General features: G+C 37.0%; 3 protein-coding genes across 4 annotated transcripts; all 3 read right to left on the reverse strand.

Moving 5' to 3' along the window:
- Positions 1-260: 260 nt before the first annotated feature.
- On the reverse strand, positions 261-5,567 carry LOC145770119 (mannose-1-phosphate guanylyltransferase catalytic subunit beta-like). 2 transcript variants are annotated; one of them, XM_082581704.1, is made up of 7 exons: positions 4,608-5,567; positions 3,920-4,150; positions 3,582-3,757; positions 2,727-2,842; positions 2,336-2,436; positions 1,645-1,772; positions 261-1,008 (listed from the first exon to the last, which is right to left on the reverse strand). In XM_082581704.1, exons 2-7 carry the CDS (start codon positions 4,109-4,111, stop codon positions 909-911), a joined length of 813 nt encoding a protein of 270 aa, XP_082437830.1. In that variant the 5' UTR covers positions 4,112-4,150; positions 4,608-5,567; the 3' UTR covers positions 261-908. The 2 variants fall into 2 exon arrangements, with proteins under 2 accessions (XP_082437830.1, XP_082437828.1); XM_082581702.1 differs by having other exon boundaries at positions 3,920-5,566.
- On the reverse strand, positions 4,163-8,690 carry LOC145770120 (corrinoid adenosyltransferase MMAB-like). The gene has a single exon (XM_082581705.1). It carries the CDS (start codon positions 6,382-6,384, stop codon positions 5,581-5,583), a length of 804 nt encoding a protein of 267 aa, XP_082437831.1. The 5' UTR covers positions 6,385-8,690; the 3' UTR covers positions 4,163-5,580.
- A 1,247-nt stretch (positions 8,691-9,937) lies between these two features.
- LOC145770505 (uncharacterized) lies at positions 9,938-19,523 on the reverse strand. The gene is made up of 2 exons (XM_082582170.1): positions 18,742-19,523; positions 9,938-10,751 (listed from the first exon to the last, which is right to left on the reverse strand). The coding sequence occupies exon 2, from the start codon at positions 10,436-10,438 to the stop codon at positions 10,004-10,006; it is 435 nt and encodes a 144-aa protein (XP_082438296.1). The 5' UTR covers positions 10,439-10,751; positions 18,742-19,523; the 3' UTR covers positions 9,938-10,003.
- Positions 19,524-25,259: the final 5,736 nt, after the last annotated feature.

The following is a 25,259-nucleotide window of genomic DNA, read 5'->3' on the forward strand; positions in this document are numbered from 1 at the left end:
AACGTCATTATTGAAATCAGTGACGAAAATCCATTCAGAATTTGACCCGAATCTAATTTTCCTGAAAAGTCACCTAAAAGTGGGACACCCTAATCATAATGAGCATTGAGCAACATTCTACTCGCAATCTTCAACTTTTATAAATCAACTCTTTTTCACATAGTGCAAGATGAGGTGAGGCAGTGGTAGATGACAATATCATAAAGTCCATATGAACATTGATGGAACGACAATGCCTGCGAGCTGAGATTCAACTTATATCTGTATTGTGCAACATGCGAGCTTCTACAAATAAACCAACAGCCTAAGATAATTTCAAAGCCATTCTACAGTAGGACGATTGATGTGAACAATAAAAAAAAACGAAACATTTTTGTGTTTACAAACTACTATTTTATTGGCAGTGCTGTTGTATATAAAAATAATAATTGCACGTATAAATTATATCAAACTAGAAAATATAAATCTAAAACTGCTTTACAACAGAACATATTAGCACAAAATAGCCTAGAGCCGCCATCTTCAGGTGGAACCCCGCAGTTGATATAACTTTGCAGTGGATTGGTTGTAACCATGGGCTCTATCCAAGGGGGGGGGGGAGTGATCACCCCCCCACTCATTGGAGTGGTTGGAATGACTAAGACGAGTTGAAAGTTGTTGTTGAAATGACTATGACGATTTTAGCCCACTGTCCAAAAATCACCCCCCCCCTGAATTGTAAAGATGGATAGAGCCTCTGGTTGTAACTACAGTTACTACGCATCAAGACTACAGTAGACTACGGTCTGGCAAATTAATCAGAACTTCGATCGTTCTGTTGCGAGTCTGAAAATAAAGAAACCAGCATCAATTAACGTGGCGAGGATATATCTAAAATGGTTGTAAAACCGATCAGCACTCAGCAAACATCAATGGACTTTCTTTTCAAAATATTCCAGACAAGTGGCATACGAACGAAGGCCGCCAACATCGAATCTGCCAGAGATCTTGTAAGTGAAGATTGGTAGTCTGAAATTCAGAATAGCACTACGTTTGACAAGTTACAATGGTACTACAATGTCATCAGTATCCTAAAAACTGGGGTAACTGACCCAAGCAGAAAACCTTAACAGCATGATAAATTATAACATTATTAATATAATGGTTGGTTTTGAATCTTTATCCTCGCACTGACAAAGCCTTGATAGGTTATTCCTGGTAGTTTTGACACAGGGCCGATTACCGAGATTGACAGAGTGAAGTTTCCGACTATTAAAGTGTCGTTGCCGAAAATTATTCCATTCATTAGGTGCCGCTGAATGAAGAGCTGTCCTTAGAATGCGTTGCTCCAGCGCACACACCGAGAGTCGAACCAGCGCCGCTTGATCTTGAAGCTTCTTTGTTCACGAAGTCACGCGCTAACCAACTGAGCTATCGGGGCGGACGATAATAATAATATTGCAATATATATCATATTAACATAATATTATTATTACATTATAAATTATTGTATAATTATGATGTCATGCGAATAATTCTGCTTTGGTTCCAACGGAGAAGAGTTTTTACATTGTTGGAACGTAATACTTCATCAGTCTGGAAGAGAAATTAAAGCTGTCCAGTAGCTTAGCACAATGCAGACTCGATATTATTTAGAGATCTCACCTCTTGTACAAATATTTAAGAAAGTTTCCCGTAGCATCTTTCTCTTGCAACGAAGAATTTTCATTTTCTTTTAAAAATGAGGCTACTTGGTTCAGAGCTTGAGGCGACAGAATGTAAAAGCAGGGGCACTGCAAAGTAAAGGCTACAATTACGAGGAGTTAATTTGATCAGTCGGTTCTCCATTTATACACATGTGACGATACAAACATTACAGTATTTGCAAGGCACAGATGAATGTTACTGGTTTGGTTGGTTATGATCTATATCGTCGGACTGACAAAGCCTTGATAGGTTATTCCTGATAGTTTCGCATACTTGAGAGGCTTTTGACACGGGGCCAGTTACCGAGATTAACAGCTAGTGAAGTTTCCGATTGTTGAAGTGTTGTTGCAGAGGAACTATTCCATTCCTTAGGTGCCGCTGAATGGAGAGCAGTTCTGACAATGCGTTGCTCAAGCGCACACTGCGAGCGTCGAACCAGCGCCGCTTGATCTTGAAGCTTCTTCGTTCACGAAGTCACGCGCTAACCAACTGAGCTGTCGGGTCGAACAAGTCTGGATAAAAGTCAAGCAAACACAACGTATTATAACGTTTACAAGGCATTTCTACACGTCACACGTAGGCCCCAATTCAGATCACTGACTGGTTGTTATCTATATGTTATTTTCTTGCGACAATGTTGTCTACTCACGGCCAGTCTTGATGACGTCATGCCGGCATCTGGCTTTTCCAGGAAAGATGTGACGCGGTTTTCAGGTTCCTTAATCTCCAGTATGCCATGTTTGGCTAGATCTAAATGTCAGTTTGTCAAGGAAGTCGTTTGTTTGATGAGACTAAAATAAAACTACCGGTACATCATTTTGTTGTCAGTAGACGTAAGGCCGGATGCAAAAATAAACCAAAAAAACGGGCGGTACTTTGTACGTTTGGTCTGTCAAATCGCAAGCAATACTGTTTAATATAACAATTAAGAAAACAAATACGCACTAATCTTTCCATCTGTGCAGAAGTTTGTATTCTTGTTTTCGCATTCTTTTCAATCCAATAAGTTTAGGTTGTTGCAGCGTTAAGTATATGTTTACCTGTCTCGGCGCACTGATACACTGTCACAAGGCTGCATCCGTGGTTTGCTGCTTTCAATGTGAAGTATTGATCGAACATTGCAGTGAGATTAAAGTCCTCATAAAATAATGTGTCCCTGAGATCAGAAGTAGTTTGTTTATCATGCATGCAAGCGCCAGTTTAAAAGATCATGATACAGGGGATGATTCATTTAGCAACTGCATTGAAGATGAAGACTTGAAGAGGGTGTTATGTGGTAGAAGATTTCCGTTGAAAATGAGAAGAATTTATACTAGTTGCGTGAGATCTGCAATGCTGTACGGAAGTGGGACATGGTGCTTACGGGAAGACAAATTGGCGATTCTAAGAAGAACATAGAGAGCGAAAGTGAGGGCAAAGTGTGGTGTAAAGCTGATGGACAAAAGGAATAGTGAAGAACTTATGAACTTGCTTGGGCTGAATGAGAAAGTTGGTGAAGGCGAATGGAGTGACGTGATATGGGCAATGGGCATGTTCTGAGAAGGGATGAAGATGATGTTTTGAGAAGAGCACTGGAGACTGGAGTTGCGAGTGGAGGGACGAAGCAAACAAGGAAGACCAAAGAAAACATGGAAAAAGCAAGTTGAGGAGGAAAGATCGATGAGGCAGGGTGTGAAGGCGCTTGCGGCACTTGGATTTGAATCTGGCCACCCTCAGTAACAAGGACATCACCGGATTAAAACTGGACTACTATAATACTAACTGTTAAGCAAGCTATATGCTTGACAGCATCCATTAAAACATGTGACAGAGAATCATTCCCCATAGATTGACAGCTATACTGATCATCACAATTAAGGTTCTACTTACGTATTATAATAATCTCACAAACTCACCCAGCCAATACCACAATGTCATCATCCACAATCTGAAAGTGCTGGGTTGCAAATGCTATGGCTCCCACTGCACCTTTACGTGACTCATTTGTACTAGATCCATCATTCACAACTGACACAAAATCCTTCCACTTCCTTGACCATTTCTCAAATTGTTTGAAGAACACTTCATTTGTCTGCCAGTGCAAGGCCAAGTAAATAAGCAGTTAAGCACCAAGGCCAATCAGCATATAATAAAATTTACATTTACTGCAGTCAAGAGATTATAGATGATATCAACCAAGTTTTAGTGAAAGGAAAGCTTTCTAAGCAGTACAGTTTCACAAATAAAAACGTACTTCAATGTAAACATGGTCAATAATGTCACACATCTTGAATATGTTCATCCAGTGTGAAATCAAGGGTATTCCTCCAACAGGTAAAAGAGATTTAGGTACATTGAGCAAATGTTTGTATGTTTCAGCTTCATCTTTCTCTATGTCTCGTCTCAACCTTGTACCATATCCACCGGCAAGTACCACAACTTTCATGCTTATGGTCTTAAAAGTTGTGTAGATGTGCTAACAAAACTAAAAAAATGACTAAATAGCAAATGAAATACCGGTTTTACTAAAAATATTATAATTATATTGAATATTCCCAGAAAGACCAACTATTATCCATAAAAATGGCATAATTTTCCGGAATGGCCCGTTTTGGTGAGTCCGATTCGGTGAGTCTGATCCCTTAACGGGGGATTTTTTCAATTTTTTTTTAAATTATCGAATACCATAGCCTAATTATCATTGCTGTTTTAGGGTTAGGAACTCACCGAATCGAACTCACTGAATCGGACTCACCGAATAGTAGCAGACCCTAATTTTCATACATGAAATCACACATAAACCATTTGCAAATATTAGTTCAGTATGGTTTTTTACACTATATAATATCAAGCAATTAGTCTAAACTTTACTTAAAATCCTACTTACGCTATTCATTCAGTGTATTTTTATTTTTGATCATCACATCAAAACTAACACATACCTATAGCAAAGATTTAAAAAAATAGAAGCGACAAAACGCATCCAATATGAAGCGCTCGATATCAAAATAGGATGGATATAATCAGTTGAAAATTTAGCATGGCTGTAACTTTGAAATTTATAAAACAAAGAGAAAAAGGGGTAATCAAAATTTATTATTAGCTTCAAACATCTCATAATGAAAATATATCGATGTGTAACAAATCAATTAGCTCTGAGTTTGAATCATGATAAAGTGAATATTATTTACAGTTGCAATTTTGGTAAAGAGGTCACTTTCTTCAACCACAGACATATACAACTAAGCAACCGCACGGCATTTAACATAATCCATTAAAATTGAACATAAACTATAAGCTGAAATGCAAAATGCAAAATTTTGCATTTCGTTTTTTCAATTCAGTGTTTAGATCAGATATTCATTTTCAGTGTAGATATGATAAGCAGTTATTTTTTTTGTTACTTGATAAGGGCTAACGTGTCTATGGCCGAAAACGTTTGTAGCTTATAGTTTATGTTCAATTTTAATGGATTATGTTAAATGCCGTGTGGTTGCTTGGTTGTATATGTCTATTTACAGTAGATTCCTCAAAAAATGTTCTACTTATGTTGAGCAATGAGCACATTACTGAAGACTGTGGCAAATTGTTTCGACCTAAAGATCTTAGGCCTATCAAAGCAGTACGTATATACAATATATATCCCCATAGGGCCTAGGCATTTGTAGTATTATATTACATGATTATGCAATAAATGGTATGTAGCCTATATTAAAATACAGCACACCACATAAAGGAGCATGTGTCTAAGAGAAAAAATAAAATACCAGTCACAATAACCAACACATCAATGAATAGAAAAAAGTAAGTTTGTTACTTTTATGCAAGAAAGAGTAGCAGATTATTTTATTTCATGTCTTGCACAATGCACAAGGTTTGTGTAGAAATGACACAATTAGCATTTAACAGTTCATTCTAATCAGTAGGTTTATCATTATCATTTGGTAAATCAGTTTCGTCCAGCTTAGATGCTCGTTTTGGTTTTTTATAAATTATCTCTGGCTGCCCTTCCATGCTGGCAACGTACCTTGCTAAGGTAAATAAAAAGTCACTGAGTCTATTAATGTATTTTGCAGCAATTTCATCAACTTCATTCTGTAACAAAAGACTGGCAACTTTTCTTTCAGCTCTACGACAAACACTGCGGCAAACATGCAAAGTACAGCTACTTTTACCACCAGATGGTAAAATAAAGTTCTTTAATTCTGGCAAATCTTTTGTGAAATGATCAATCCATTCTTCCAGCTCTATAATTAAATCTTCTTCAAACTTCACTCGTTCAATATGTTTATCAGATGCTGTTGATTTTGGAGTAGCAGCGCAAGAAGCAACATCTTGCAAAGAGCACTGTACTTTTTCAAGCATGGAGCTAATTTCCTCAAAGTTATCATGTTGCCATGAATCAGACAAAACTTCTCTGCACAGCCCAATGTTGGAATTCAGCTCATCAATGTCGCCTAATGCTTCGAAAACATTGTCAGATTTGGGCCTTCTTTCATTGGTAAAGAGACTGGATTCTCCACGATCACCAGTTTTTGTGTAAATCTTTGATGCATATCTATTGAAACCCAAATTATTCCAGCAAACACGTGGTTGAACAATGTGTTGACATGATGGAATGACAGTTGATTTACTTGCAGCAAACAATTTATGACCTTGAAAGTATGAGCGCTCTATGTGTCTTAATAATGTTACACAAAAGCTTTTACTTGCAGACATATTGCATAGGCTATGTGATTTCTGTGTTCTGTAAATAAAACAATTAATGACAGGCTACACTACAGAAAGTTGTATTAAATTAGGGAGTGGCTGTACGAGTGTACGTGCGACAACATACGATAGAAAGCTGTTCCATGCAAAACAATTTGTGAATTGAACCATCTCTGATTGAACTCATCTAGGGCTCAGAGCAGCGTTCTCACAAATGCAGGATTGCAAGCTGTTTTTTTTTTCGGTCATTTACCAATTTTTTAGCAAAATGTCCGAAAAAATCTATAGTCAATTGACTATATATGACCAAAAATGACCGAAATAAATAAAAAATGACCGAATTTTTTCAAGTCATTTCGGACAAATGACCGAAAAGTCTCAGCGAAAAAAAAACCCAGATTGCAGGTGCTCTTCCATAAGTTGCCCTGTGGGTCAACCAAAAAAATAATGTTATCATACGTCACATGCTAATAGTTGATTGTAACATATGACATATGGTTAAGTTATTTTTTGGTAGACCCACAAGGTGACTTGTGGAAGAGCACCCCAGTTTTTGTGCAACAGTTAATGTCAAAGGTTAAGGTGCTGGATGAGTTCAAGAACATTTACACAATTAAGTGTACTTTAAATTTTTCTCTCAACACCAACATGGTTTCATGCTTGGTAGGTCATGTATGACTCAACAAGTTGAAGCACTAGACAACTGGACTGAAATTTTGGGCCAAGGTGGTAATGTAGATGTTGCTTTTATGGACATAAAGAAAGCATTTGACACTGTGCCTCATAAAAGGTTGTTGACAAAGCTTGAGGCATATGGCATAGAAAAGTTTGTACTGCAGTGGATAAAATCTTTTCTCACATCAAGAAAGCAAAGAGTTGTTGTGAATAGACACTACTCAGATTGGAGAAGTGTTAAAAGTGGTGTGCCGCAGGGAAGTGTATTGGGACCAACATTATTTGCATGTTATATTAATGACATGACCGAAAGTGTAAAATGTAATAATAAGTTATCTGCAGACGACACAAAAATATATCAAAAAATAACGGACAGAAGTGATTGTTTAAAACCAGAATGGCCCGATTCGGTGAGTCCGATCCCTTAACGGGGGATTTTTTCAATTTTTTTTTTTAATTATCGGGTACCGTGGCCTAATTATCATTGCCGTTTTAGGGTTAGGGGTTAGGAGTTTGGGGTTAGAGGTTAGAGGTTAGGAACTCACCGAATCAGACTCACCGAATCGGACTCACCGAATCGGACTCACCGAATAGTAGCAGACCCGTTTAAAACTGCAGAATGATCTTGATGCACTGAATGAGTGGTCCAGAAAATGGAAATTGAAATTCCACCCAGAAAAGTCCTGTATTTTAAGAATGGGAAAAAACCCACCAACATTCAAGTATACCATGATTCAAGACTATACTGACAACTCAAGAAAGGAATTGACATTTGTGAGTTTGTGAGACTGAGACATTTGTGAGTTTGTGTGAGTTTGTGAGACATTTGTGAGACTACAAGGACCTTGGTGGAGTTATTGATCAGGACTTGTCATTCAGAAAACACATAGAAAAAATAGTTTCTAGAGCTAACAGTATGGTAGGACTGATTCGACGTTCTATATCTAATTTTGATACCATAGTATTTGTCACTCTTTTTAATGCATTAATTCGTCAAATTTTGGAATACAATAATTTGATCTGGTTCCCAACATATAAGTACTCTGTAGCTGTAGTAGAAAATGTTCAAAGGCGTGCAACCAAATTGGTTCCTGCATTAAGGCATTTGTCATATTCTGAAAGATTAGAAAAATTAAATTTGCCTACTCTAGCATTCCGACGTCTTCGCCATGATATTATTCAAGTGTATACATATTTAAATGGTTTTTATGATGTAAATTATACTGTATTATTTCAAATGAATCCAAATACCTATGATACAAGAGGCCATAACTTAAAATTGTATAAGCCGCAAACTATGTCAAGGCTGAGAAGCAACTTTTTCACAGTGCGTGTAGTAAATGCCTGGAATAATTTACCACCAACAGTCATAAGTGCACTTAGCTTGAATGCATTCAAGGCAAGGCTTGACAAGCACTGGAGCAGCAATCCATTGAAATTTACCTTGAAATCATCTTATGATGTTATGTATTAAGTGACAGTACTATTGTCAGGGGTCCCACTCAAGGTTTTCCTATTTTTTTTTTATGATTTTATGCCAAAAAAGCCAAAAATTTTATGATTTTTTTATGATTTTTCATCAAAATTTTATGCTTTTTTTATGATTTTACATCAGAGCTCGATGTTTTGTTGTATTTAATTTTTTAAAGTTTTTCTTATTACTATATTAGCCTACATTTTAAGCATAAGAACCGATTACGGAAAAAAACAGTCAATGCAAGTCATCACGTCAAAGCAAACATATATACAGCTTTTGTGTAGAAGTAAAACACATAATACAGGCCTACTGTAAGCTTGTTATATGTACGGTACTTTACATTATTTCAATATAGTCAAATTGTTTAGCTCAGTTCAGAGCAAGCTGCACTTTAAAAATCAAATCAATGCAACAACAGACTTGCGAAGACATTGGGAATAACCAGTACTTCTAGGTTACTGCAGAAATCCAATTTATCATAATTCCTTTGGAACAGACCTGTTAATCAGTATCTGCTGTGACTTGATCTTTCTTGCATGGCTCATGTAAACCAACTTTCTAGTAACATTACTCAAATGGTCAAACTGAATGTCTAGATCACCCTGTTTTGCTGAATGCTGTAAATCAGTTATTATATTATTGTACTACTACTACCAACCGGAAAAATAAAGAAAATGAATATGTAATGTGTGAAGAAAGTGAAATATGTGGTGCAATGGTGCTTCACAATAAACGAAACAGCTGTTTAGGAAGCTGCAATACCATAGTGTAGACTGTAGAACATGGCTACTATGCCAGTCAATCAAATGCAAGAACAGTGGAATACCTAGTTACAAATAGCTACACAACTATATTTTAACACTAATAGAGGCTTGTCTAAAATACGAGCGGCCACTATGGTTAATGTAACCCAAAGCTAATCTAGCCCGATTTCAGATCTCGAACCGAGCCATGCCCTCACTTTAAATAAGTTCAGACTTTACCACAAACTTAAAATAAACCTCCATCATAACCAATCATCCTTACTCGACTAGTGGCCAAAGTGACCCTTTGGAAAACTATAGCGGCCATTCACAGTATAAGTTAGAGCAGCCTCTTCACAACACTGAATTGGAAAATGATAGGGTGTAAACAAAATTTTCAGACATTTTCAATCGGATGAAACTGTAGGCTACCATAAAATTCAAATAATCAGCCAGAATCGAAATATATTATAATTAAGTACAAAAAACCTAAAAAAATCAAGTAAATCAAACAACCACAGTGAATCAAGAAAATGCAAATATATAAGTGAGAGAGAGAGATACTGATTGCAAGTCAGCACAATTTAGGCTACTTCACACTCACAGCAAGGCAGTTGAAACATTTCACGAACAAAATAGAAATGAAAGAAATAAGACTGAAAATGGCAAGTTTGTTCAATTTTAAAGTCACCTTAAGTTGTTGAGACAAAGTTAATTGGTAAAGAATTCACGTTTACGATATTTTCTTTTTAATTTCAGTTTGGAGCCTAGCAAGTACTTTCTCACATTTTCTTTTGCGATCACGGCCGATGTCAATTCTTGCTTCAGCTGCTTGAAGAACTTTCCGATCCAACGCTTTGTTTGACAATGCCTCCTGAAGCTTTGCATGCCCATCTCCAATAATTTCATCAGCAGCTTTAATGCTTTCTTCAGTTCTTCGAATTTCATCTTCAATTGTTTCGATTCTCTTTTGTTTTTCTGCCATATTGTTGGCTTCAACAATAGCCTGAGCACTTTCTTTCTCTTTTCTCAATTTTTCTTTCAGAGCTCTTTGCTGCTCAAGGTCAGCTACATACTTTGCACGAGCACCCTTCACTTCTGAAACTAGTGTTTTGTTAATGGGAAAGTTTACCTCGTCATCATACCAATTTAGTTCATCTTTCACCATTCTCAGTGCAACAATTGTGTTTTCTTTAAGAGTACAACCATGTGAATGAATCAAAAGTTTATTAATGGAGAAACCTCTTCCAGGACTGGCATTACCGTGACCTAATGTTAGAACACACCTTGCCAGACTAAACAGTTGCGGATATTTTTTTTATCCCAGCATCATCTAACAGGCCTCCAATTTTTGTCCAATAATAATCAATTCTCTTGTAGGAAGACAATTTTGGTAGGGGTGTTAAACCACATTTGGTTAGCGCTTGAGTCCAGTAAGAAGATTGAGAATTGGTGTTATCGCTACTTTCAAGATCAGTCTTCTTGGGTAAGTCTTTGTCAACTTGACCAGAAAAAAGGGAAAATGTAACCCATGGTGTCAGATTTTGATGAAACTTAGACACTTTGCAGAGCAAGTCATTCTGAGAAAAATGATACCAATCTCAGCAAAATCGGCTCAGCGGTTTTCGGGATATGGCCATTTGAAAATGAGGTGTTTTTGCGTTCGCTCAAGCATGAAATTAGTGAAAAGTTGGTACAACAAATTTTAAACGTAAATAAAACATACACCATTAATGTTACAAACTTCAAATTTTGTGAGAACTTAGATTTGGTTGAAGTCAACACATTTACAAACTTTCAACAATTTTGGTGATGGTTGAATGATTTTGAAGACAAGTTAATATTGTTGTGGAATTGAAATCAATCAACCGTGACGTAACTTCCAAGCACTATACTGAAAAAGGCCCCTCTTCAATTTTTTTGAGTAATACATCATATGAAAGGTCTTGACTTCCCCTATACAGTGAAACAAAGATATCTTTGTGTATTTGAGAAAATCTAGGTGTAGTAAGTCGAAATGTACCATACACACAAAGTGGCTAAATTGATTGTTTTTATAATTGTTCAACAGTGCTTTGCTTCCCTTTTTTCCAATTATGCACAAAATATATACATTAGTAGACATAATAGGTAAGTTGAAAGCTTTGAATATCTTGCTTAGTCAATTAACCATACTAATTACTATGACTACTGAAAATCAAAGCAAAGATTATTGAAATTCAATGTGTAAAATGTTTCACTTGAAATTGGTTTTTAATGATTGTATGGTTTAATGCTAGAAGGAAATAAAACCAAGAATACTAATAGAGAAGTGGCTTTTTTTACCTGGTCCAAAGATGCAATTTAATCAACAAAAAAGGTTATCGTGCTTTGAGAAATTTTGAGAAAAACATAACGATATATCACAAAATTCGTCAGCAAAAGCCAAAGGATAATTATATTGAACTCTCATTGCAGTTTTGAACCATGATAACTTTTGGGCTGCTTTTCAATTTATATTCCCAATTTAAATAATTGGTTAAACTGGATATTAATGTATATATGATATATTCCAAAGCATATGTGTGACAGAAATTAATTATTTATCAGCTGATCTCCAATGAGTTTGAATTTGTTGCTAACATTGCATGGAAAATTGATATTGGTCTTGAGTAGTTGCAAGGGTTGGACTGTCTACAACACACAAAACATGTTCAAAAGGAATCCAACATTCGTCTTTGTTTCTTGGCCAATGAAAAGATGGAGACGGTCCATTAGGGTGCAGAAAATTTACAAAGATGTCACCATTTTCTGTGTCAACTACCAAAGTTACTCCAACATAACCACTTTCCATCATACATGGCTGCTACAAAGTTACCTTGATTGATGCTTTTGTTGCTGTACTTGGTATCAAAGTTGAAAGTGTAATTATATGTGAGTTCATTGCTTATTCTTTTGATGCCAATTTTAGACTTGTCAACTGGTTCAAAGTAATGAAATCCTCTGGTTCCTTTTATTGCACTTGCTAGCTTGTTGGCAAAGAAAATTTCATTTGTGCCTGCACAAACATGATTTTGGCCTGGAAACATCATGGTCTTTCTTTGCCACAAGTCATGGTAAGTCACCTTGCGATGGCACTGGAGGCACTGTGAAGCATTCAATAGCTATGGAAAGTTTACGAAGACCTCTACATCATCAAATTGGTACTTTAGATGAAATGATGGATCACTGCACTGTAAAGTTGCCTTCAATACATTTCATCAAACTTCTCAAGGAAGATTTGACGAATGAAAGAAAACGTCTGGAAGAAAGGTGGAAGCTAGCAAGTACAATAAAAGGAACCAGAGGATTTCATTACTTTGAACCAGTTGACAAGTCTAAAATTGGCATCAAAAGAATAAGCAATGAACTCACATATAATTACACTTTCAACTTTGATACCAAGTACAGGGTCATTTCATTATAATTCATCCAGAAAATTGAAATTTTGGAACCATAGAATTTATAATTGTCCCATTTTTTCACAGTTTAAAATGCTTGAAATTCTGAGTTATTTGGCACAAATTTTGTCAAAATTGGTCGAGCGGTTTTTGTTATATCGCTATTTTAATCTTTGACCACCAGGTGGCGATTTTTTTAGTGAGCCGCATAAAAATGCTCATATCTTGGGACCTAGTTGCCCAATTTTCATAAAATTGGTATCTATCCCCCCATTTTCAGGGGTGGGTTTTCCAAAAATGAAGGTTAAAATAAGCTAGGAGTTACACTTTTTGTGATATAAACATTTGTAGTGCTTCGATATCATGGCCCATTTCGCCATGCGGCCACACATTTTTTTCAAAATTTTTTTGATCACTATTATTAGCATAGATGTTATATTCCAAAAATATCTTTTAAATCACTTACAATTCACAACCTCATAATAAAAATTGTGCACAAAAATGCAGAATTTTTAAAATAGTCAAAAACATTGGATTTTATTTTTTTTTTGACTTTTGAGATAAGACTTTAGATTCCATTACCACTACTTGTATTACAACTATTTTATGAGCAGAACTGTAGCCAAGCCTTTTTCTCAATACTAATATTGACGTAGATAACCGACTCCTATTCCAATAATTCCACTTTAATCACTAACAATTCATCGGTCCATACTGGGTGGTCCACCCCTCCCCCCCCTTACTACGCCACTGTATGTCAAGCAAAGAATAGTACAGTAGTATAATACACTATTACACAAGGTGAAGGAGTCAAGACATAAAGATGAAGGAGTTTAATATATCAAAAGGATGTAATGAGCTTGTCCGATGTGGGACATAATTATATCATTTTCCAAACATGTCTCGCTGCTACTAGTAGGACAGTGTGCACAGTACAATTGTGTTACTTTAATTTGTCAGAAGTTACATTAAAGAACAGCATATGCAACAATCTAAGAAATACATAACAATCTGAGAAAGAAAGTATATACATTGCAATTTCTGAATTGGAATATATGGGCTTTGTCTGCACTGATCAATGTAAAATTACATATATACATACATCATTGTAAGATTATTAGTGCCAAGAAGTGTACGAAACATTAAAGGTAGTTTTAAGTAACTTTCTGCAATAAAATACAATTAAAAAGGATTCAATAAAATAAACCTATAGTTTTGTATGCATAACTAGTGCATCCCATTTTGCATTTAACATCATGTGACACTGGACAAAATATGCTCACTGCAGAGCCATTACAACATTTGAGGGCAACAATCGAAATGAATAAAAACGCAATTGAACAAGGGCCGCCATGCATGTAAATAAACCGACAACCACGGTTTTTACCATGTAGCTAAACATGTGAGAGGCAGCATAAATTACTATATAATTGAACACGGGATGCGAATAAACTGCAAACCACAGTTTCTACCATGTACAGTAACTAAGCTCTGTGAGAGGAAGCAAAAACATAAATACAATATAACATAAATGAACAAAGGTTGTTGCACACTTGGACACATAGAACAGCATGCCATTATTGTAACATTAGTCAAGACCTAGACAGCAATTTCAGGCAATCAAACCCAACATAATAGAAGCCAAATGCTCATCTTGAATGCAAATGAAGCGACGATTCACAGTTTCCATGTTTGGAGCCGAAAATGTGTATATTCTGCCAGTTGTAGTGGAAGGACTGTCCAAAATCATCATGATTGAAGAAATTCAGGACCAGGCACAGTGCTTCCACGCTGGAATCTTTGTTGAGTATTTCTTACTTACACTTGTTACAGCTTCAGAGCAGTATTGATAGGCAGCTGCAGCAGTCAAAATTTGGTTAGCAGTTGGTCTGCCTAGACTTTCGTTACCCAGCTTCCTTTTTACTACTCCATCAATCCCGTCACATGGAGATTAACCATGACTTGTGGCAAAAAATGACCACTCTTGAACAAAGATTCCAGCATGGAAGCACTGTGCCTGGTACTCATGGACACCATTACTTCAGTTCAAGTTGTATTGGTTCTTTCAGTTTTAAGCGCGTATCAGATGATTCACAGTTTGCTGGCACATATTGTTTCTTCGATGCAGCCCCAATGATAAACATCCGAGATGTAAGTGTCATGTCTTATGTAGCATGTGTTTATGACGGACAGTGGTGGGTTGGGCTTGTTGAAATTGTGGACAAAGAAAAGAATGATGTTCTGGTCAATTTTATGCATCTTTGTGGCCCTCTCCATCTTTCAATTGGCCTGGCCATGAAGATAAGTGTTACATGCACATTTCTTCAATCATGATGATTTTGGACAGTCCTTCCACTACAACTGGCAGAATATACAGATTTTCGGCTCCAAACATGCAAACTGTGAATCGTCGCTTCATTTGCATTCAAGATGAGCGTTGATTGGCTTCTATTATGTTGGGTTTGATTGCCTGAAATTGCTGTCTAGGTCTTGACTAATGTTACAATAATGGCATGTGCTGTTCTATGTGTCCAGGTGTGCAACAACCTTTGTTCATTCATGTTAATTTATATTTTTGCTTCCTCTCACAATGCTTAGTTACTGTACATGCTAGAAACTGTGGTTTGCAGTTTATTCGCATGCATGACAACCCGTGTTCAATTGTCTAGTAATATGTGCACAAAATGCTGCCCCGAGCCTTTGCTGGCTGCTTCATTATTGTAAATGAAATTCACCATCATAAAACCCGTCAGAACCAAAAGAATGATTTATATTTGCCTTCTACAACGTCAAACTCTGGAAAGAAGATGCTATGTTTTAATGGAGTGAAACTATGGAATCAAGTACCAAAAGAAATGAAAGAAAAGTCTTTTAATGTTTTTAAATTTAAATATATATAAATGTTTATTAAAGAATTTGTACAATGATCACTCCTGAAACGTATCATCCGCTTATTTCTCTACACAGTTTTTTTATGTTGCCCTGTGCTATTCCATTGTTAATGTATTATGTAAAGTGCTGGTATTGTGCTATATATTATATGCATATATGTGTTAATGTTCTTAATTTTGTGCCTTTTGTTTAAATGTTTGGGTGGCAGCTGACTTTGGTGACCTTTCGGTCTTTTGGTGCCATCCCTGCTGTGCGAATTATTTTGTGTTTTTGCTTTTTGTGTCTTTCTTTTTTGCCAACAAAATAAAAAATAAACTGAACTCTCACATGTTCAGCTACATGGTAGAAACCGTGGTTGTCGGTTTATTTACATGCATGGCGGCCCTTGTTCTTGCGTTTTTATTCATTCCGATTGTTGCCCCTCACATGTTGTAATGGCTCTGCAGTGAGCATATTTTGTCCAGTGTCACATAATGTTAAATGCAAAATGGGATGCACTAGTTATACATGCAAAACTATAGGTTTACTTTATTGAATACTTTTTAATTGTATTTTATTGCAGAAAGTCACTTAAAACTATCTTTAATGTTTCTTACACTTCTTGGCACTAATAATCTTACAATGATGTATGTATATCATATATATGTAATTTTACAATGATCAGTGCAGACAAAGCCCATATATTCCAATTCAGAAATGATAGCAGAAATGCATAGACTTGTAGTTATATCCTCAGAATAGTGTGACTTTATTTTGCAATGTATATACTTTCTTTCTTAGATTGTTATGTATTTCTTAGATTGTTGCATATGCTGTTTTTTAATGTAACTTCTGACAAATTAAAGTAACACAATTGTACTGTGCACACTGTCCTACTAGTAGCAGCGAGACATGTTAAGAAAATGATATAATTATGTCCCACATAGGACAAGCTCATTACATCCTTTCGATGTATTAAACTCCTTCATCTTAATGTCTTGACTCCTTCACTTTGTGTAATAGTGTATTATACTACAGTACTGTACTATTCTTTGCTTGACATACAGTGGCGTAATAAGGGGGGGGAGGGGCGGACCACCCAGTATGGACTGATGAATTGTTAGTGATTAAAGTGGAATTATTGAAATAGGAGTCAGTTATCTACGTCAATATTAGTATTGAGAAAAAGGCTTGACGACAGTTTTGCTCATAAAATAGTTGTAATACAAGTAGTGGTAATGGAATCTAAAGTCTTATCTCAAAATTCAAAAAAAAAATAAAATCCAATGTTTTTGACTATTTTAAAAATTCTGCATTTTTGTGCACAATTTTTATTATGAGGTTGTGAATTGTAAGTGATTTAAAAGATATTTTTGGAATATAACATCTATGCTAATAATAATGATCAAAAAAATTTTGAAAAAAATGTGTGGCCGCATGGCGAAATGGGCCATGATATCGAAGCACTACAAATGTTTATATCACAAAAAGTATAACTCCTAGCTCATTTTAACCTTCATTTTTGGAAAGCCCACCCCTGAAAATGGGGGGATAGATACCAATTTTATGAAGATTGGGCAACTAGGTCCCAAGATATGAGCATTTTTATGCGGCTCACTAAAAAAATCGCCACCTGGTGGTCAAAGATTAAAATAGCGATAAAACAAAAACCACTCGACCAATTTTGACAAAATTTGTGCCAAATAACTCAGAATTTCAAGCATTTTTAACTGTGAAAAAATGGGACAATTATAAATTTTATGGTTCCATGGCCTGGATGAATTATAATGAAATGACCCTACAGCAACAAAAGCATCAATCAAGGAAACTTTGTAGCAGCCATGTATGATGGAAAGTGGTTATGTTGGAGTAACTTTGGTAGTTGACACAGAAAATGGTGTCATCGTTGTAAATTTTCTGCACCCTAATGGACCGTCTCCATCTTTTCATTGGCCAAGAAACAAAGACGAATGTTGGATTCCTTTTGAACATGTTTTGTGTGTTGTAGACAGTCCAACCCTTGCAACTACTCAAGACCAATATCAATTTTCCATGCAATGTTAGCAACAAATTCAAACTCATTGGAGATCAGCTAATAAATAATTAATTTCTGTCACACATATGCTTTGGAATATATTATATATACATTAATATCCAGTTTGACCAATTCTTTAAATTGGGAATATAAATTGAAAAGCAGCCCAAAAGTTTTTATGGTTCAAAACTGCAATGAGAGTTCAATATAATTATCCTTTGGCTTTTGCGGACGAATTTTGTGATATATCGTTATGTTTTTCTCAAAATTTCTCAAAGCACGATAACCTTTTTTGTTGATTAAATTGCATCTTTGGACCAGGTAAAAAGAGCCACTTCTCTATTAGTATTCTTGGTTTTATTTCCTTCTGGCATTAAACTATACAATTATTAAAAACCAATTTCAAGTAAAACATTTTACACATTGAATTTCAATAATCTTTGCTTTGATTTTAAGTAGTCATAGTAATTAGTATGGTTAATTGACTAAGCAAGATATTCAAAGCTTTCAACTTACCTATTATGTCTACTAATGTATATATTTTGTGCATAATTGGAAAAAAGGGAAGCAAAGCACTGTTGAACAATTATAAAAACAATCAATTTAGCCACTTTGTGTATATGTTACGTTTCGACTTACTACATCTAGATTTTCTCAAATACACAAAGATATCTTTGTTTCACTGTATAGGGGAAGTCAAGACCTTTCAAATGATGTATTACTCGAAAAAATTGAAGAGGGGCCTTTTTCAGTATAGTGCTTGGAAGTTACGTCACGGTTGATTGATTTCAATTCCACAACAATATTAACTAGTCTTCAAAATCATTCAACCATGACCAAAATTGTTGAAAGTTTGTAAATGTGTTGACTTCAACCAAACTTAAGTTCTCACAAAATTTGAAGTTTGTAACATTAATGGTGTATGTTTTATTTACGTTTAAAATTGTTGTACCAACTTTTCACTAATTTCATGCTTGAGCGAACGCAAAAACACCTCATTTTCAAATGGCCATATCCCGAAAACCGCTGAACCGATTTTGCTGAGATTGGTATCATTTTTCTCAGAATGACTTGCTCTGCAAAGTGTCTAAGTTTCATCAAAATCTGAGACTATGGGTTACATAGCTTGGTCAAGTTGACAAAGACTTACCCTATTGTAAAACTCATCTGGAATGTCCTCAGATTGATACCATAACCACTGCAGTCTTACCTTATCACAATATCACAAAGCTCTTCTCTTGAAACAGATACATCAATTGCAAAAGCATTTGCAAGGCACTTTTCAAGGCAATTGGAGACTGTCCAAGTTAGATTGGCGATAGAAGCTGTAGCAGTGTAGCTCCAACATCATTTCTTTTTTCTGGGTACAAAAATTGTGCCTGCTTGATAACAGATGAATGTAATGGCAAATGATGTAAAAGGTAACTTGTAGCAACCACAAAAAAGTTTAGACACTCAGATTTAAATTTCCTCTTGTCAGCTTCAGTAAGGACTGCAACATCACTGAGTAAAACTTTTACTTGTGTTCCAGCATCAATCAAGTTCAACGGCTTCTGAAGTTCTTTGTTTGAAACATCAAGCAACAGATTTTTTGACTCTGTGGATGATATGCTCTTTTTTTTGATGAATTTAAAAAGCAAAGCCGTGATCAGATGGCACATTGCTGAGTAAAGAATGTGAATCAGTGGCTCTTCACATTGGAATAGGACTAAAAACCGTTCAAAGTCACCAGAAGCAAACGATACAAATGAAATATAAGCTTCAGTCAATGGATCCTTTAATGCTTCTGAAATCCTTTTGTATCTCTGGGTGGATGCAATGTTTGACTTGAAGTTTTTTTGCTTAGGCAAAAACTGCAGGAAGTAATGTTTTAGATTTGGCAATTGCTCAACAATTCTGACAGCAACATATTTCATGGAGAGCCATCGAGTCTGAACATGTTGCATGGCATACTGAGCTGTAACTTTAGTTACCTCTTCCAATGATACATAATCTTCACGACGTGCACTTGAAAGTTTGAAAAAGAAATGCACTTCATGGATGTCACGATTTCTTTCTATCTCTTACCAGGAAAAAGACTTGGAAAGATTCAATGACGTAGTTTAATGGGTCAAACCGAAAAGCAGTCAATTAAATTCACGGATAGTTCTACTGGTGAAATGATATATAAAAACGCTTGAAGGACTCCAACGAATGGTTCACCACTTCCAACAATTAATCAAAGTAATAGTAAACAGCAATAGATTCCAATGCTTGCGACTATTGATCGAGTTTAACGTGATCCACTCACAGCTTCTCATACGATTCTAATTTCAATCAGAAATTATATTAGCATCAACTTTGCTTTACAGTACTCGTATTCAATATTTCCACTCTCGATCAACAATAATCTTTGCGTCTATTAACAACTGCTACTACTACAATAATGAACTCTCATCACCAACTCATCATAATACAACTCCCATAATAATAATCTCAGAATCTCAGAATAAACATTACACAAACTACACCACTATTTATAGTTGGCTGTTCAGTCCAATAACTTCGAGAAGGTTACATCATAAAGAACCATCGTTCGGTCACGTAGCATTTAAAAGGTAAACAACAGAAGCTTATAGAAGGTCACGTAGGGAAAATGATTCCAGAAAACACGTTACATAATACAGATTTCGTCATCAGAGGTTACTTCAGGTCATAACCGACAATAACACAACGCACCAGAATTCCATAATGAAAATAGCACATTCGTTGAAGATACAAAGCAAACCATCGCAAGGCATTGCACTTTGATTGTGACATACGCCCCCCCTTAGAATATTGTTGCAAACAATATAACAACACAATCAATACCAAAACACACCATAAAACAATTAATTACTCAATCATCAATTCTCATAAGTCCATCGTTGCATGATCTACCAACGATAGCTTTTCTCAAAGCAATAGTCACGTTTACTGCGAAAGTTTCCATCGTCCTCAATATCTTCAGTGCACTGGCGAGCGAGATGACCCATCTTCCTACATCGGAAACATCTCCTCTCCGGACAGTCCTTGGCGAGATGACCTTCTTTATGACAATTATAGCAAGCCTTTTCATCAAAAGGGCAGCTCCTTGCTATGTGTCCAATCTCCCCACATCGGTAGCAGTGGTTGTCACGGCAACGTCTATTTTCCGAATGTCCGCCGTCAGCAACGCACTCCCTGGCGAAGTGTCCGCGTCTACCGCATCTATAGCAAACTCCAAATGGTCGTCGCCTGCCTCTTCTCCTCGGTTCATCGCGCTCATTGTATCCGTCATCGTGAGATCGTTGCTGATTATCTGCAGAACAATCTCGAGCAAAGTGACCATTCTTGCCACAAGAATAACAAGTAACTTCAGAATCTCTCTCAAAAACATTTCCGATTATCAGATCAACTAAAGAGTTTTGTAAACATAACGCTTTCACAGTCCCACTACAATACGGAGTTTCGATAGATATCATCGCTAACGGTCCTTGGATTGAAGTGGTATCTATTTTTGTCACATGGCCAGTTTTTCCCGTTAATTGACTGTCTTTAACCAAATCTCTCCTCACTATTATACCAGTAGAACCAGAATCACGTAAAACTTTTACCTTTTTGTCTCCAACTTTTCCATCCACTACTGGCAGGTGATCTTCAGGTATTATTTTTCCGCAAACATCTTCATCCGGATTCTCCTCGTCAAGCGTGGGTTCAGGAATCATTAACGCACAACCGCATCGATAAACGTCCGTGTCTTTATCTTTTCCAGACTGATTAGGTAAGGAAAACGACTTGTCCTTGCATTCCTTCGCTTCGTGTCCTTGCCTATTGCAACGATTGCACCACTTCCTCGATTCCTGATGATTTCTGTTAGTCTTCCTCCGGCAGTTAACAGATTTATGACCTAAGCCATTACAATTAAAACAACGTACTTCTCTTGGAACAGCACCTCCTTTAGAATTATTTGTTTGCTCCTCGTCAATATCGCATGACAGTGTTTCTTCAGTCGACAACTTCTCATCATGAGCAACTAAGTACTGTTCTGCCACACTGGCTATTTCTTCTAGATTCTTTGGACTTCTCTCCATTAGATAAACAGACAGATCTTTTGAACATGAATCTGTGAATTGTTCCTTAACTATAAGGTTTGCCAATCCGTCCAATGATTGATCGGCCCCCGAAAGCTCAAACCACTTTAACAAAAGGTTTCTTAAACGTTCAATAAATTGACCTGGGCTTTCGTGTTTTTCAGGCTTTGCTTCACGGAATCTTTGACGGTATCCATGCTCGGTAAAATTGTATCGCTTTAACAGAGCTAACTTCAATCTGTCGTAATTCATGGCTTCTTCTTGTGAAAGTCTTGAATATACATCAAGAGCTTGTCCCGATAATAACATGCTTAGCTGGGTAGCCCACGTCGACTTCTCTAATTTGGCTATTGTAGCATATCTTTCAAATCTTAACAAATAACTATCCAACTCATCTTTTTCTTCAACAAATGATGGCAAATCTGGACGTCTAACTTGCGCCACAATAACATCTCGAGCATTATCATTAGTAGAATTAGATCGCTCACCAATGTCCAGCTTTTGTCTTTCTAATTCAAGTTTTAACTTTTCCAATTCATATTGCGCTCTTCTTTCTTCAGCTTCTGCTTCGCGCTGCGCTCTTCTTTCTTCAGCTTCTGCTTCGTACTGCCGTTGAGCACGTTTTTCTTCAGCTTCTCGTTGTGCTTGTTTTTCTTCAGCTTCAGCTTCAAGTTCTGCTTTCCGTATTTCACGAGCAGCTCTTCTATCTTCTCTTTCGTCAGCTTCTCGCTGAGCTTTTTGGTCCATTATCTTGTGATACTCTTCCATCACAAACTGAGACTTCTCATTACCAGTCAGCCCCATTCGTTCAGCCATGCTCCCTAAGTCTTCAATCATCTCATGTTTGACAGTATCCGCCATCTTGACATTAATTTATTATTCTTTCAATAAATCTTCGGTATTCTTCGGTTTTTCGGTTAAATTTTTTTCGGTTTATTCCGGACGAGCCCCCAGAATGTCACGATTTCTTTCTATCTCTTACCAGGAAAAAGACTTGGAAAGATTCAATGACGTAGTTTAATGGGTCAAACCGAAAAGCAGTCAATTAAATTCACGGATAGTTCTACTGGTGAAATGATATATAAAAACGCTTGAAGGACTCCAACGAATGGTTCACCACTTCCAACAATTAATCAAAGTAATAGTAAACAGCAATAGATTCCAATGCTTGCGACTAGGGATGGGCAAAATAGAATACCGAATATAGAATAACCGGTTGTAGAGCCAAACCGGTTTCAAAATGCATATGAAATCGGATAATTGAAACCGCTTTAACGATCGACTTCGTTCTAGTCCGTTTGATCGCAACGAATTCGCTACAGCGAAAGTACAATTGTTTGTCGATTTAGTGCGATGCGGCGTAGGACGAACGCACGAGTTTCATTGTTCGCATTAAAGAGATCTTTCTTGTCAAGTGCTTTGTAGTCCTCAGTCTTGCGGAAGTGTGGCACGAAACAGCTTAATCCGCTTTCAGGATTTTTCTCTATTTCGGTACCACAAACCTAACTTGTTTCTGGTAGAATAGAAGGGTCGACTAGCCTTCGCTCAGCAACCCAACATCGTGAGCTCCCATTCTCGCATGAAAGGCAACGTCGACCACAGGGTGTGAGGACTAGCAAACCCCCCCGGCACTGGGACCCCCTAACGCCAGGGTTGCCAGCAAACTTTCAGAAATCTGGCTCTTTTTGAAGCTGTTTGGCCCCCTAATTTTTGGTTGGCCCGTTGGCTCTTTATGAGCAGGCTGAGAATTATTTCCTAGATTTTAATGTAAGCTTCAGCAATCAAAACGTGTTTTTTGGCAACTCTTGACTTTCTGATTTTTCACCCTGTTTTCTTTTCACACCCGGCTCGACATCAGCATGACCTTTTTTTAGTGAGTTGAAGGGTTAGCTCTCCAATTTTGGTTGGCTCTTTGGCCCTTTTTGAAAACCAGTTGGTTTCTTAAATTTTAATTTAGCCCTTTAGCTTTTTTGGGCCTTGTTTGGCCGTTTTCAAAATGTGAGGGATTGTGGAATGTTTTTTTTGCAAGTGATTCTTTTTGCCATGTCTTCTGGAGAAGGTGGTAACAGAACACTAGTAAGGGTACTGTGGCAGTGTAATACCGGTAGCTACAGGTATACTATTTTATTTCAATTGTGTTTTTGGACTTGATCCAGGAAGACTAGGATGCCAAAGAAGTAGAAAGCAGGATCATGAGAGCGGTACCGGTAGGAAATACAATAGTAGGCCTGTGGTAATTGGGGAAAACTTCGAATGGGAGGATGATAGTGAATTGAATGTGGAAATGTTTATTTGACTGTTGGATAACTTGCTCGGTGGAATTTATTGGGGTCACATTTTCTGCATGCCTTTTTGTAAATTGTTTGTTTGTTATTGTTGTGTCTCTCCAGAAGCATGATCTAACATGCTGTATGGTCTGTCTGTATATGTTATGTTTCAGTGCTGAAATGTCTGTATTGCTAAGAATGTGTTGTTAATTCAGTGAAATTGCTTCTTAGTACCGGTACTTGAAAATTGAGCTGGCCCTATTTTTGGCACCTTGTTTTAGAAGTTGGCTCTTGTTTGGCCCTTTTTAAACGTGCAGTTGGCTTCTTGCCAAATTTACATCTGGTAACCCTGCCTAACGCTCAGAACAATGCAGGGCACTCTACCTTTGCGTGTCTCGGGAAAACCCAGCCCTCAGACACTGGTGGTGGTGGGGTGTTATGTGGCATGAAACAGCTTAATCCGCTTTGGGGATTTTGCTCTGTTTCGGTACCACAAACATAAGTTGTTTGTGGTAGAACACAAGGGTCGACTTGCCTTTGCTGAGCAACCCAACATCGGAAGCTCCCACTCTCGTCTGTAGGGCCACGTCGACCACAGGGTATGAGGATTAGTGACCCTCCCCGCAGAAGTACGTACGGGTAGCTGGCTTTGTCTTAGTAGCTTTTACTATGCCAGTAGCCTACAGTGACATGGACGACTTGTTGAGTTGTGGGATTGAAGATGCTACATGCAGTAGTGAAGATGAATCAGCAAATTTGGTTTCCTCACCTTTAGAAATAGATACCTATCTCACGTTGTTGAAAGCATCGACTATATCTCTTCAAAATGCCCTTGTTTGGTGGAAAGCAAACAAAAACCAATTTTCTTGTTTATGTCATTTAGTTTCAAAACATTATTGCAGGCCTTAAAACTCGTGTTTTTTTCCGGCAGCCATCGTGGCCTACCGGGAGCTCCTTCTCGGCGGCCAAATTTGCGCACTTGGAGGCCAAAATACAAATAACGATAGCACAAGTAAATAGAATTAAACTTGCAACAATGCTAAAATGATCACTTAGCGTTGTTGAAGTTTGGGCGATGTTTTGCAATAGAATCGTTGTACCACGCAATAACTACTTTATCGGGATTGTAATACAGTATTGCGGGACCATCTAACGACACTAAATTGTTTCAACTGCATACCGCCTTTCATAAAACCTGACCATTTTACCGATATGATTTCACCATTGAGGGTGTGAAGTCACTAGCTCATAGCGTGAACATTTCTCAACTATGAAGACACGTGTTTTCCCTTTCGATGTCAACTAA

Source organism: Aplidium turbinatum, chromosome 5, assembly GCF_918807975.1.
Source record: "Aplidium turbinatum chromosome 5, kaAplTurb1.1, whole genome shotgun sequence".
In the NCBI taxonomy this organism is placed as follows: domain Eukaryota; kingdom Metazoa; phylum Chordata; class Ascidiacea; order Aplousobranchia; family Polyclinidae; genus Aplidium; species Aplidium turbinatum.